We start from the raw sequence: 13,962 nt of genomic DNA, 5'->3' as shown, positions 1-13,962 counted from the left end.
AATAGAAGCCATCACATATCTTCACAGATCACCAGCTGCTCAAACAGCTAAACTAACCCTGTTGCTGGGAGAACAGTGCTAGGCATTCAAGATTTGAACAAATGTTTTCTTTTGAAACAGACTTCAATACATTCTCACACAGCAAACAGATAAAATCTAATAGCATTAATAAAATCTAAAAACAGCAGTTGAAGACTCTAGGATTAGATGGTCTACATACAGCTTAGTGCAAGAACATACAACTCAGTGCAAGAACTTAATTCTAATAATGCACATACATGTGAATTTACAGTCACAATTAGGACAATTCTTAGGTGAAATGCAAAGTTTTCATATCACTGAAAGCACTATGACCATGGGCTACGCTACTAAATGTAGAGCCTATAAAGTTTCAGATATTAACTGATCAAGAGATTACATTCCATTTTGCTGAATCAGGTGAAGACAAGCCACTTTTATAAAGTTTGTCTGGCCTCAGCTTCACAACAAAAATGCTTAACTTTCTGTAGTTTTTCCCCCTTAATAAGGGTCACCCCTCCTTAGCTAAGCCAAAGAACCTGTGCCAGAATCAAGAGGTATAATACATTGTTTACCCTGGAAACTTCACCTTTACAGAATTAGACCCTTAGGACTACAAATTCTTGGAGTAGGCACAGTCTTTTTAAAACTCTGTAAGAGCATTATATGTATGTTTAGATACTAATATAACTGTATAATCCTGCAATTCTCTACAAATTCCAATGAAAATCCAAACCAAAAATAAAACTATAGGTAAATAGGAGCAAAAAGATTTTAAAAGATGCACTATATGCAGATAAACTGGAAATCTAAATAGCTACCATGTTACATAATTCTAAACAATTCCATTTTGACACAAAAACACAACAATGAAGTACCCATCACAGTACCTCATTAGAAAATATTATAGGCCCCTTAGTGAGAAAGAGTACTAGCTATATGTATGCAATTACCTTCATGTAACACCTACAATAACTTTAGCCATCTTCCGTCTAGTTGTCTGACCTCTTGATTTCATCTCTATCAAGAAAATGGCTATTCACTGTATTATTGCTAATCATCCTCAAGCACTGGAAAAGCAATCTGATCTCTCTTCAGTGAAAACAGTTAAAATATACCTGAATAAATAGCAGCTACAATAAAGGCTTATCAATTTGGCACCTACTGAAAACACCACTTGAACAGTGTAACCCAGCTGAAAGTTTTCCAGCTCCTTGTCGCTAGTTCTCAAATCCACATTTCCTGTTGTTTTCACCATTATGGTCTTAATGACCACACACTGTCCATAAATAACTGCCAAAGATAATCCCCAAGATGAGCCATCTAGACAGCACACGTATAACAAATTTACTAGCTCTATAGATGGATTGCTTTTTTAAAAAGCAAACTGAGTATTAAGGACAATTCTGCATGCATATAAATGGTAGATGATGATGCATTGAAGACACCACAACACTAGAAACTGAACTTTTTAAAATGATTTTATGTAGTTTTCTTCACCCCAACGTTTAAAAAACACGATCTTCTCCCGATGAAAAATCTTATTAGATCTTCATTAAGTGATTCAAGTTCAGTGTTAGACAAGAGGACCACTTCCAGCTCTATGCCAGCACAAAAGGGAGGTGAAAGGTCAGCTACAACAGCTGAAAGCAGCCAAGCCACCACTTCACTGGTGCTGCAGACACACTGGGAGTCAGCAAATGGTCATGAATAGGGCAGCTTGGCAGAAGTGCCAACTTTGTCCATCCCCCAGGCCAGTGGTTTTCAAACTTTTTTTCTGGCAACCCAATTGAAGAAAATTCTTAATGCCCGTGACCCAACGGAGCTGGAGATGAGGGGTTTGGGGTGTGGGAGAGGCTCAGGGCTGGGGCAGAGGGTCCAAATGCAGGGGTGAGGGCTGTGGGGTAGGGCAGGAAATGAGTGTTCCAGGGTGTGGTTGGGGGTCAGGGATCTGGGCTAGGGGTGCAGGCTCTGGGGTGGGGTCAGGGAAGAGGAGTTTGGGGTGCAGGAAGGGGCTCCGGGTTTGGGAGGGGGCTCAGGGCTGGGGCAGGGGCACGGGTTACCTCGGGTGACTCCTGTTCAGTGGCACTGCAGGGGTGCTAAGCTAGGCTTCCTACCTGTCCTGGCACCATGGACCACGCTGCACCCTGGAAGCGGCCAGCAGCAGGTCCGCCTAGTAGGTGGAGGCGTGCAAGCGGCTGTGTGGCTCTCACCCGCAGGTACAGAAACCCCCCTCCCCCCCCAGCTCCCATTGGCTGGTTCCCGGCCAATGGGAGTGCAGAGCCAGTGCTCAGGGTAGGAGCAGCGCGCACAGTCCTGGGGCCCCCCTGCCTAGGAGCCGGACCTGCTGCTGGCCACTTCCAGGGCGCAGCACGGTGTCAGAAAAGGTAGGAACTAGCCTGCCTTAGCCCGGGCAGCACCGCCAACAAGACTTTTACCCACCGCAACCCAGTGCCTTCCATTCCGTGACCCAGTACTGGGTCACAACCCGCAGTTTGAAAACTACTGCCCTAAGTAGTCTCTACCTTTATACACTGAATGTTTTTTCTACATTTCTTACAAATTGAGCAAATTTAATCTGGAGGTACTGAAACCAATATAGAAACCCATAACAACTTTTTTTTTTTTTTTTTTTAAACCAATCATTGAGTAGAAATGTACTTCAAACTTGTCCAGTTTTGACTCTTCATATTCTACTGCCTTCCATTTCTAACTGGAATAGAGTTAAAAGCCTCCATTATCATCCCTGTCAATACATTTATAAATTTCCAGAAAGGAAATGGTAGGTTAGTAATTTAATACTCTTTTAAAATATTACTACTACTAGAGGCTATGCTGATTAATAAGCAACAAGAGTTAACACATTTTTAAATTCACATTTATGACTTACAAACCTAAAACTTTACAGAACAAACGTTCACCATTTTACAATTGTGTAAAATATTCAATAATCTAAGATTAAACTCCAAACCCCAAATAGTTACTACTTCACTATACACATACTGTACCTGACTGCTACCATGACCAAAGGGAGTGCTGGATAAATTGGTAGTAACATTATGGAGAATAATTTCACCACTCATAGATCCAGAAGCAATGTAGCAATCATTCCAATTAAATGTTACACAAGTTACTTCATCTTTATGATCCTGAAAGAGAAACAAACAAACTAAAACAGAGTGCTGAAGAACGTTCTAGCAGAAGACAAAATGTTTTTTCCATGCTATTATAGAAATACTTCAGCTTCAGGCTTTTGTTTTGCCTCTTCTGTAACAAAGATGACTTTTTGCAAAATTATTTCAGGTTTAACTTGGGCACCCAAACAACTTGGATTTTCATGCTGATGTAACAAAAACTGGGAACCTTGATTTACCCAACACCTGATTAGATTTTTCAGAAGGTTCTTTTATAAAACCCAACATGTTCTTCATTAGAGTATCAACAGTATGTTAATTGTATAATGTAAAGACCTCTAGCACACATAAATATCAAAGTAAAATCTTTCAGGGACAACTGCCAGTTTAACAGAGTTATATTAAGAGCAGTCTACTTTTGCCAGATTTCCCCCTTCAGTAGCTTTACTGTTATTGAACATATTTGCTCAACAGCTCTCTCTTTGGTAGTGAAGGCATCATCATGTCTTTGTACATTAAACTAAAGTGTCCAGGTATATTCCCAGCCCAAAAAGTACACGTTTGAAACATGTATCCATTACCTGTAAAGAAAAACTTTTTACAATACTGCAGATATAAAAGTCTGAAAGTCAGGAAAAATCATAGTTAAGGTTCACAGCTATAGCGGTACATTTTTAAAGGGCTTGGTGGATGCATGACTGGCACTGATATGGGATTAGAGTTAAGGATGCAGCAGAACCTTAACTATGATTTAAAAATCAGGCAAAACTTTCCCTGATTTTAATTAAGAAAAGCCATGACGATCTTAATACCATGTGTCTGAATTTAATTTTATAGCGGATAATAAAAAGCTATTAATATTCCTAATATGAGGAACCTCCCCCCCTCCAGAATTTAAGATTACATCATAGATTGTGTCTTTTATTTTATCTTGGCTTCCCATTTGCAAGACCCAAGCCAAAGTTACTTCAAAAATTACGTTCACAGATTTAAGATACATCTGCCTGGACAGACTTTATGATGCATGCAGACTATCCTGAAGACTCAAAGGTTTTCAAGAAAAGTGCAGACTTTAGACTCTACAGATATTATAAAGTCCTTAGCAAGTGACTGCAGCAGTCACCCATACAGCCTTTTTTCTTGTCAACCTCCACTGCACCGAGGCTCTAGTTGCAAACAAAAGTACAGATAAATAAAACAAATTTGAAGTTAGTAGAATGAGGTTTTTTTGAGCAGTGGTTTTTATTTAATTCCACAAAATAAAAACTCATTTTCAAACATTCATAATGTCAAAACATCTCAGTTGATTAACCTGACCCCCCTTTTTTTGGGGGGGGGGGGAAACAGTGGAGGGGGTAGGAAAAGGGAAGGCAAGTTTGGTAAAAAAACAAACAAGTTACATCCTTAATTATGGAGTTCATACTTCTGCAGCTCCATAAGATGTCATGGAAATAAATGAGACTAGCACAGGGTTTTTTTTGCATTATGGCTTCACTGTAGGATTGAGAATCCAAAATGGACTGGTAACGGGGGTGGGGGTGGAAAATGACCTCGCTCTAACACATACTTTTTCTCATTAAGATGCCAAACCTGACAACACACTTTCATACATGCTTAAAGTTAAGCACATATCGGAAGTTATGTATGTCCTTTTGTATTTGCAGGATCAAGGCTGTAATAAGGCAGGAATAATAGAAAGTGCAGTTCTTGAAATGATTTGTTTTAGGACTTGGCTATTTGCCAGTTTCTTCCAATATGAAAAACCCACTTAAAACATTTTGAAATCACAAAGTTTGTTATTCCGACCTTGATCTTGCAGAGACTTACACATGTGCTTAACTTTAGGCCCTATGAGTAGCGTCTCTGATTTCAACAGAGCTGCTTATAGAGCATGAAATTAAGCATGAGAGAGTCTTCGCAGGATCAGGGTGGTAAATTGTAGCTTGTTTGCTAGCAAGATGGTCAACAAAAGCTAGAAAATATGGGATCTACTTTTTTTTTCCCTGTTAACTATCAGAGCCAAAAGAAAAAATAGTTACCTTAAGGCATCGATGAAGTCTTCTAGACTTTAAATCCCAGATTTTAACAGTGTTATCAAGGCCTCCACTGACAATATGCATAGAACTGGAATTTAAGCTCACACATGTCTGTTTTGCCTAGTAAGAAAATAGGCATAAGAAATGTTTATTATTGCAGACATTTTTATATATATGGTGTGTGTATCTCATGTAAATACTCAAGAGCTTAATCTTTATCAATACAAAGAACAGTCCCACTGACTTCAGTGAAACTACTGGTGCACCCAATGATTACTTATATATTATATGTGATTACTTTTACTTATATATGTTAATTAACAAATATTAAACTTATCATATGGCCTCAAACCTCTCACTCCACCTTTTCCCCCTTCCCATTTATGTTGCCACCACCTTGGTTTCCTTTATTTCAATATGCATTTTCCCTATACAGTATAGCTCCCAGAAGTGATGCCATACCCCTCTAGTCTCTCACAATAGCTACTGTGCACAAATCGGGTAAGACTTTCTTAAACAAATTCCTTTAAAAGACACTGCAAAGCTGTCTAGGTCTCCAAGGTCATATTCTTTAAACATTACAGAGAATATTACAGTAGCAAGCCTTCCAATTCCAAAAAGTGCTTCTTTTTTAAAATAATCACTGCAGCACTGAATTGGGGGGGGGGTCGCCACTCTTAATGACACACCTACACTGAAGACAGAAATGTATTATTATTATTAAAGATTCACTTTGAAGTTTTTGGGTCTGGGAACACTAAGAAGAGTCCATTTATTTTCCATCAGACTCATTCTAATCATTGGCATCAAGGAGTTAAAAATAGCTATGCTGTATTTGGATGTCTAAAAAACAGACATTTTCACTGTTATTTCACCAGTATTCCTCCAAATAAGTAATAGCCCAGCCTTTATCCACTTCTGAACCATTATTTTAGTTTTCCATCAGGATTTAGTAAGGTTTTTGATGCTGTCTTGTATGACCATCTCAAACAAACTAGGAAAATACAATCGGGGCAGGCAAACTTTTTGGCCTGAGAGCCACATCGGGTTTCTGAAATTGTATGGAGGGCCGGTTAGGAGAGGCTGTACCTCCACAAACAGCCAGGCATGGACCAGCTCCCCCCCACCCGCTTCTTGCCTCCTGACGGCTCCCCCGGGACTCCTGCCCCATCCACCCCTCCCCACGCTCTCTGTCCCCAGCCCCTGGACACCCTGCCCCATCCAACCACCCCTTCTCCCTGACCGCCCCCAGACACCCCACCTCTAACTGCCCCCTGCCACCCCATCCAACCCCTTCTCTCCTTCCTGACTGCCCCCCCCCCCCCCCCCCAAGATCCCTGCTCCCATTCAACCACCCTGTTGCCCGCCCTCTGACTGCCCCGACCCCTATCCACACCCCCGGCCCCTGACCATCCCCCAAACTCCCCTGCCCTCTATCCAACCCCCTCCTCCCCTGCTCCCTGCCCCCATACCGCGCTGCCTGGAGCACTGGTGGCTAGCGGCGTGGCTGCACCAGGACAGGCAGCTGCGCTGTGCAGCACACAGCACCGGGTCAGGCCCCAGCCCTGCAGCAGTGCTGCCCGAGGAGCTCGCTGCTCCGCTGCCCAGAGCATTGCGCCAGTGGCAGGGAGCACTGAGGCTGCAGGGGAGGGGAACAGTGGGGGAGGGGCTGGGGGCTAGCCTCCTAGGACAGGAGCTGGACAGGACAGTCCTGCAGGCCGTAGTTTGCCTCTGATCTAGATGGAGCTACTATAAGGTGAGTGAATAACTGGGCGAAAAACCATTCCCAGAGAGTAGTTATCAGTGGTTCACAGTCAAGCTGGAAGGGCATATTGTGTGGAGTCCCGCAGTGATCAGTGATTCATCAAGGATTTAGATAATAGCCTAGACAGTACACTTATAAAGTTTGTGGACAATACCAAGCTGGGAGGTGTTGCAAGTGCTTTGGAGGATAGAATTAAAATTCAAAATGATCTGGACAAACTGGAGAAATAGTCCAAAGTAAACAGGATGAAATTCAATAAGGACAAATGCAAAGTACTCCACTTAGGAAGGAACAATCAGTTGCACACATACAAAATGGGAAATGACTTCCTAGGAAGGAGTACTGCAGAAAGGGATGTGGGGGTCATAGTGGATCACAAGCGAAAAATGAGTCAACACTATAACACTGTTGCAAAAAAAAGCAAACATCTTTCTGAGATGTATTAGCAGGAGTGTTGTAATCAAGATACCAGAAGTAATTCTTCTGCTCTACTCCATACTGGTAAGGCCTCAACTGGAATACTGTGTCCAATTCTGGGTGCAACATTTCAGGAAATATGTGGACAAATTGGAGAAAGTCCAAAGGAGATCAACAAAAATGATTAAAGGTCTCGAAAACACAACCAATGAGGAAAGATTGAAAAAATTGGATGTGTTTAGTCTGGAGAAGAGAAAACTGAGGGGGGGAAATACGATAACAGTTTTCAAGTATGTAAAAGGTTGTTACAAGGACGAAGGAAAATTTTTTTTCTCTTTAACCTGTGAGGATAGCAATTGGCTTCATCTGCAGCAAGGGCAGTTTAAGTTGGACATTAGGAAAAACTTCCCATCCAGATAGTTAAACACTGGAATAAATTTCCTATGGTAATTGTGGAATCTTCATCATTGGAGGTTTTGAAGAACACCTGTCAGGGATTGTCTAGAGAATAATACTTAGTCCTGCCTCGATTGCAGGGGACTGGACGAGAAGACCTCTCGAGGTCCCTTCCAGTCCTATGATTACAAAAGCAACAGTAGTGCAGAACCTGATTATAACAAGTTAGCACTCCAATACAGTTTACTCAAGCAGCCATGTCAGAGTATTACTCTATAAGTGGGTCTCTCTCTCCGGCATAGTAAGTTTTATAATGTATATGGGATGGGACCTAACCCTTGTTACAAAAATCGAGTGATTTAACACACTCACAACAGCCTATAGTCATGACAACCCAGCAAAAAATTAAGCCTCATTTTCTGCTCCTGCAACTAGGTAGCAGTTACTGACCGATACATTGTGTTGTCCCACGGAACTCGAGTTAATAAACTGGTAACAAGCTAAATACTATACATGTTGCTCAATTTTCTGATACTTGGCATTGTGTGTCATAACCTTAACAGTACTTAATTATAAGTGGTATCTAAATAAAGTTGTAAAAGAAGTGAGCAGAGCAGACATAATGCAAATACGAGACAGAAAAAACAAAGCCACAAGTTATACTTACCCCTTCAGCTAGTTCAAAAAGTGGAACAGGTTTACTCTTACAGCTTGAAACAACTATTTTATCACCAATGGTAGATGCAGTGACTAGAAAATTATCTGAATTGGAAGTTAAGGACCATGGAATATAGATCATGAAACTTTGTACAGCTGCTGGCAAGCAAGTGTAGGTACTACCCATTATTGTACCTGTTCAACTGTATTGGCTTAAAGTACAATACCTTGAAATGACATCGCTGCTTTGAAACATTGCTCTTTGAAGGGGGGGGTGGAGAATAAAATGATATGCTCTTGATCCTCTTTTATGGAATTTCATTAAGCAGCTGTTATGTAAATAGTTTGCCTTTTCCTGAAGTAGATTCTCCTATATGATGCCACGGCCCCCCAACCCTAACAAAAAAAATAAGGCAAATTTCGGGGGGGAGGGAGAGAAAGGTATCTGGATTATTTTTGTTGGTTAAATCTCCACCCTGCTAGGCTGCCTGCCCTGACAATATTTCTCTCCCATCTATCCCCACAACATTTTCCCCCTCACTTCTTTTAGGCTCCATCACAACTCTAGCTACCATTAAACAAAATTCCAAGCAATGTTTGTTACCGTTAGTAAGCCTAGAAATCTAGAGAAAACCCCTGTTCATGACAATCACTAATCCAATTCAGTGTGCTGTTCCTAGAATATAGCACAGGTTACTGTGGTTTAGTTTCCAGTGGTCTCCTTCTAGATAGGGAAACCATGCAATACTTCTAATAAAAAGTTATTTTGTGTTTAGAATTATGAAAATGAGTATTTTAGGTATCTGTTGCATACACGATAATAAGCAGAATCAGATTACAGTACAAGTACTGTGAAAGGGAGATCATTATCCCATAGTTAATTTTAATATGAAATAAGCTTTACCTAAACCTTTTGAATGACGAGAAAACTCAAACTAGAGCCCTTTTTTGGGCTTAACTAACACCAGAGTACATTAGCAACTGTTGCAGTTATCATGACCCCAATGCCAATAAGTCTTTTGTCACCCAAAGTAGCTTATTAAGGACAAAAGACACTCTGGAGCAAATAAAGATGCAAAGTTTATCTTCACTAGCTGTAGCATAACAAAACTCTTTCTAACAGCTCAGGCATACAAAATAGTAAAAACAGCCTTTGACATAAAACAGATATACAAGATGGCATTCACCACTATGCTCTTCTCTCAGAGCGTTTGCAGAGAAGATGATAGATGAATAGCAGGATAAAATACACAGGATCAAGGTGGGTGGAAATGGGAGAAGTGTAGCATCTTTTCCCCTCCATCCTACCCCAAGGAGTGCAGAGTGCCCCACTACCCAAACTTGAAATAACCAGAGTAACTATCCCTCCTGAGACATGTGTCCCACTTATAGCCATCTCCAGGGCAGTGGATATGAGGATTAGTAACTGAAGTAAACAAATACAAAACTAGTTAGCTGGATCTGTAACCCAAGAAAATTAAACCTCTCCTCTTAAAATGGTGAAGCAGCCCTCTGCCATCTGAAAAAGTGCACACATATGGCATTGGGGATGGGGGGAAAGTAATTCCCAAGTTCTGATGCTGAGTTAACTCAACTTAAACTTGCACACAGAAGTAGGATTTTTGCCATGTATTATTGTTACAAACACCACCTTAGATTAAGGAACAACTTAAATATTTTTTCCAGTTTGCATTGTGTATTTGATAGCACTTGTAGACAGGCAGTCCCAAGATTTCCCTTTTTGCTTATATCTACCTTTCACATAGAAACAAAAAGGACAAAAATATTATTTTTTAAAAATTAGGAAAACCTGGTTGTAAAATCCTACAAAGATTGGCAGAGGGATTCAGAGGCAGGTGTAGTAACTAAAATACTTTAGTTTTGTTTTAAATGGTCTAGAATTCAAGTTGACTATATCCCTTCAGAGCTCTGGGTTAGTATTTGCACTATATTAGTCAGTCTTTTCCTCAATCTATACTACTAAAATCCTCATCCACACCTTCGTTACTGTAACCTTCGCCTCATCTCTCTCTCACACTCAATTCAAACCTCAGGGGTTCGGGACCCAAAAGAGCCACGGTAGTGTGAATTCATGGTTTCATTTACTATAGTACTATATATTCATATTTAGACAGTATGACAGGGAAAATATTTTTTTTATTAAATGTGTATACATTATTCTCATAGCAAAATGACTGACCAAGTATTATTTTATCAACTACAATTGGTTAACATAATAAAAGCATCTTGATTGGTTAATAATAAAAATCACTCTGTGTTTTAATATCATGTGCTGCAAAGAGCCACAGGACACACATTACAGAGCCACTTGTGGCTCGCAGGCCTCAGTCCAAGTATCACTGATTTAAACAGTTTAGTCTCCCTTGTAATCTCATATTTTATTCCTCAACTCTAAATATTTTCTGCATCAGCGTACAAAACCTTTGCCTAAAACTAAAAAAACAGTTCTTCAAATCAAAACTAAATGAAAATTGACATTTACATATACTTTAATCCAGAAGTTCAATAGAGTTTTGCAGAAATGCACAGACACAGTACCAAACTGACACAGTAAAGGATATTATTATTGCCCCAACATAGTGAGTTGACTGAATGTGAAGTATGTGGGTTGAACTGCTCCACCACTGTTATAGATGAGGAGTCCCATATTTTAATATCATCTCCTGATGAAGCAAAACGGATGCTTTCCTGCATGGCTGCACCTATAGGCCTAAAAAAAAGCATGGGGGTGGGGGAGGGAAAAAAAAGTCAGCTCCAGTTCACTTTGTAAATTAAAGGGAAGGATTCTATCCACAGTTACTTACAAGATTTCCTTGATAAAATGACAAATTAAAGCATCAAGCTGACATTATACAAACAGTCAAAAAGACGGAATTTGTAGCCTGTGATGTTAAATCTGACTGGCTGATAACTCAACTGTTCAGGTTGAAGCACTACAAATGGTAAATTGGTGCCCTCCCCTCTCCCCAGCTGCCATCCCCATTCCCACCCACCCTCTTTTAAATGCTCAATTCTTTGAGTTCATAACAGCTTCATTCTGAACCATGAGTATTTTCAGAGACCTGTTTTGAAAAAGAGCAGATGGAGCCATTCAGGCTAAAATAAATGAATTGTTCCAGCAAGGATTGGAAGTTTGAACTGTAAGCACTCCAGTGCCTCCCCCATCCCAGATCATAAAAAGAGATGGGGGGAAATCTTAATCTGTGGTTTTAATGACACAGATCATTCAAAAGAATTTGAAGTTTCTAATTTACTGTCACTACCAATGCTGTTCGGTTTTGTACTACATTCAACTTCCACAATAAAAACAGACTACTTGGTTTCACTTTTGTTTATAAAAAGTTTCCTTTTCAGCAACTTATGCAATAGCATTTTCTTTTTTGATTTTTTATAGAAACATTTCCATATGATCTTTGGTTGTTGTGCCTAAACAAACGGATACTTTAACTTGATTCAAATTATTTTAAGAAAACCCACACATGCAAAATATGGGGGGAAAAAAGTTAGACATAAGACTCAAGGCCCATGACACTTGTATTCATTTAAGAGTGCATGGCACAACAAACTAGCAACAGACGTACTCTGCCTACTTAAAATTTTCCCTGTAGTTTTAACTGAATTTCATATCCCTTTCCCCTGATTAGCCTAAACTTTGTACATTTGTAATGAAGTGTTGCTGTGTATTGTTTACAGCTGCTGGATTTCACCCAATGGGGGCTGCGCTTCATCATAAGAGACGGAAAGTGGTGGTCTTTTTAATACCAGAGATTGTGTATATCTGTTAAGCATGCAAACTGCTATTTAGTCTTTCTAGATGGAAGATGCTATAAAAACAAGTTATTGTTCCTGTTAGTCAACGGAGATCTCAACACTTTTTGTTGTAAATGGAACAATACTTCCACAATTTGATAACTAGCATGCGTTTTCCTTCAGTTATCCCTGCCACAGCAATATTCTCTCTTGAAGAAAGAACAGGAGTACTTGTGGCACTTTAGAGACTAACAAATTTATTAGAGCATAAGCTTTCGTGGGCTACAGCCCACTTCATCAGATGCCCATGAAAGCTTATGCTCTAATAAATTTGTTAGTCTCTAAGGTGCCACGAGTACTCCTGTTCTTTTTGCGGATACAGACTAACATGGCTGCTACTCTGATTATTAGATCAAGTTCCTCTTCTAATTTCTACTAGAGATGGGCCCACCTAGAACAACAGAACCAAACTCTCACAATCTGAGGGTATGTCAATGCTAAAGCACCACAGCTAGGCTACTGCAGCTGTAGCCCCATAGTGGTGTAGATGCTTCCTACAGCCCTGGGAAGGATTTCTCCCTCAGCGCAGCCGTATCTAGGTCCATGGAAGAAATCTTCCATTAACCTAGCTGAGTCTATCTACATCAGGGGTTAGGTCTGACAATTTTCACAGCCTCAGCGATGTAAGTAAGGTTGATATAATGTTTAGCTGTAGCTCAGGCCTAAATCTCAACCCAGTGGGCTCAGGCCTTTCACCGGCTTTACATAAAGTTAAGCCGGGTTAATGCTGAACGGGGCCAGTTTTCAAAGTCTGCAAACTCCACCCGCCGTGACATTTCAGCGACGCCCCCTACGTGCGAGTCTCGGTCCCCCACCCCGCCGGGCCTGGGGCTGGTTTCGAGCACGCCCCGGGCGAGGTCACCCGGACCATGCCGCGCGCCGCTCTGGGACGGGGATGGGGGGGGGGGTATTTTCAGGGTTAAACTAGACTGCAGCCCCCACCCGCTCCGGCTGCTCCCCCCGGCTCCCCATGGGGCGGCCCCGGGGCTACCAGGAACTTCGTTCGTGCCCCCCCGCCCCCTGGGGCTTTCACCTGCCGGCGAACCGATGGACGGTGCGGACCGCAGAGGGGACTGGCCAGGGGATGCCCCCGCCCGGCTCAGCGGGAGGGAGCCGCTGCCCAGGTAACAGGCACCTGGCCCGACAGCGCTCAGACCCCGCCCCGCGGCCCGTTCCAATTGGCTGGGGCACCCAGGCTCAGAGTCCTCTACAGGGTCCGACTCATGGTTCCAGCCAATGAGCATTGCTAGCGGCAGCGGGCCCCGCGAGACACTTACCGGCGGGCGCCCGCCCGCCCACCCCTTCTCCCCAGGCGCGGGGCGGCGACAGCGGAGTTTCCGCGCCTCTTGCAACTTAACAGCCCGTCCCAGCAGCCACCGCGAGCCCCCTCCCCCCGCCGACTCCGTGTACGGCGGCCCAGAGAGGGCAAAAGGGGTAGAGCGCGTTCGCCTTCTCTTACCGCTCCGGGAGCGGGGCGGCGCCTGGCGGGATGCGGTTGTGTCTGGGCTGTACTGTAGCGTAGTAAACTGCTCCGCGTAGTAATGTGCTACCGGTAGCGGTTATTGATAGGTATAGCGTGTAAGACACTGCTATGGTAGTGAACTGCTACCGGCTGTAGCAAATGCCTGCAGGTAGCAGTTTCTTGCACTATAGTGTATGTGAAATTGCTACGGGTAGAAACGTTCTATCTGTAGCAGTTATTGATACG

The 13,962-nt window shown here is 42.1% G+C and overlaps 1 protein-coding gene across 4 annotated transcripts in view; it reads right to left on the bottom strand.

The window, feature by feature from the left end:
* The window catches only part of NEDD1 (NEDD1 gamma-tubulin ring complex targeting factor), a 57,936-nt gene extending 44,300 nt beyond the window's left edge, over positions 1-13,636 (bottom strand). For 3 of the 4 annotated variants that reach the window (XM_034773242.1, XM_034773269.1, XM_034773259.1), the window contains exons 1-5: positions 13,532-13,636; positions 11,006-11,154; positions 8,434-8,528; positions 5,192-5,308; positions 3,027-3,167 (exon numbers count right to left, since the gene is read on the bottom strand). In XM_034773242.1, coding sequence (XP_034629133.1) covers positions 3,027-3,167; positions 5,192-5,308; positions 8,434-8,528; positions 11,006-11,138 — 486 coding nt within the window. In that variant the 5' untranslated portion in view covers positions 11,139-11,154; positions 13,532-13,636. Of the gene's footprint in view, positions 1-3,026; positions 3,168-5,191; positions 5,309-8,433; positions 8,529-11,005; positions 11,155-13,287; positions 13,417-13,531 lie in introns of those variants that run through there. The other variant, XM_034773250.1, reaches the window with a different exon arrangement.
* Positions 13,637-13,962: the final 326 nt, after the last annotated feature.

Source organism: Trachemys scripta, chromosome 1 (genome assembly GCF_013100865.1).
Source record: "Trachemys scripta elegans isolate TJP31775 chromosome 1, CAS_Tse_1.0, whole genome shotgun sequence".
NCBI classification, from domain to species: domain Eukaryota; kingdom Metazoa; phylum Chordata; order Testudines; family Emydidae; genus Trachemys; species Trachemys scripta.
Note: the sequence above shows the minus strand (reverse complement) of the source record. Positions and strands in the feature narration are given on the sequence as shown.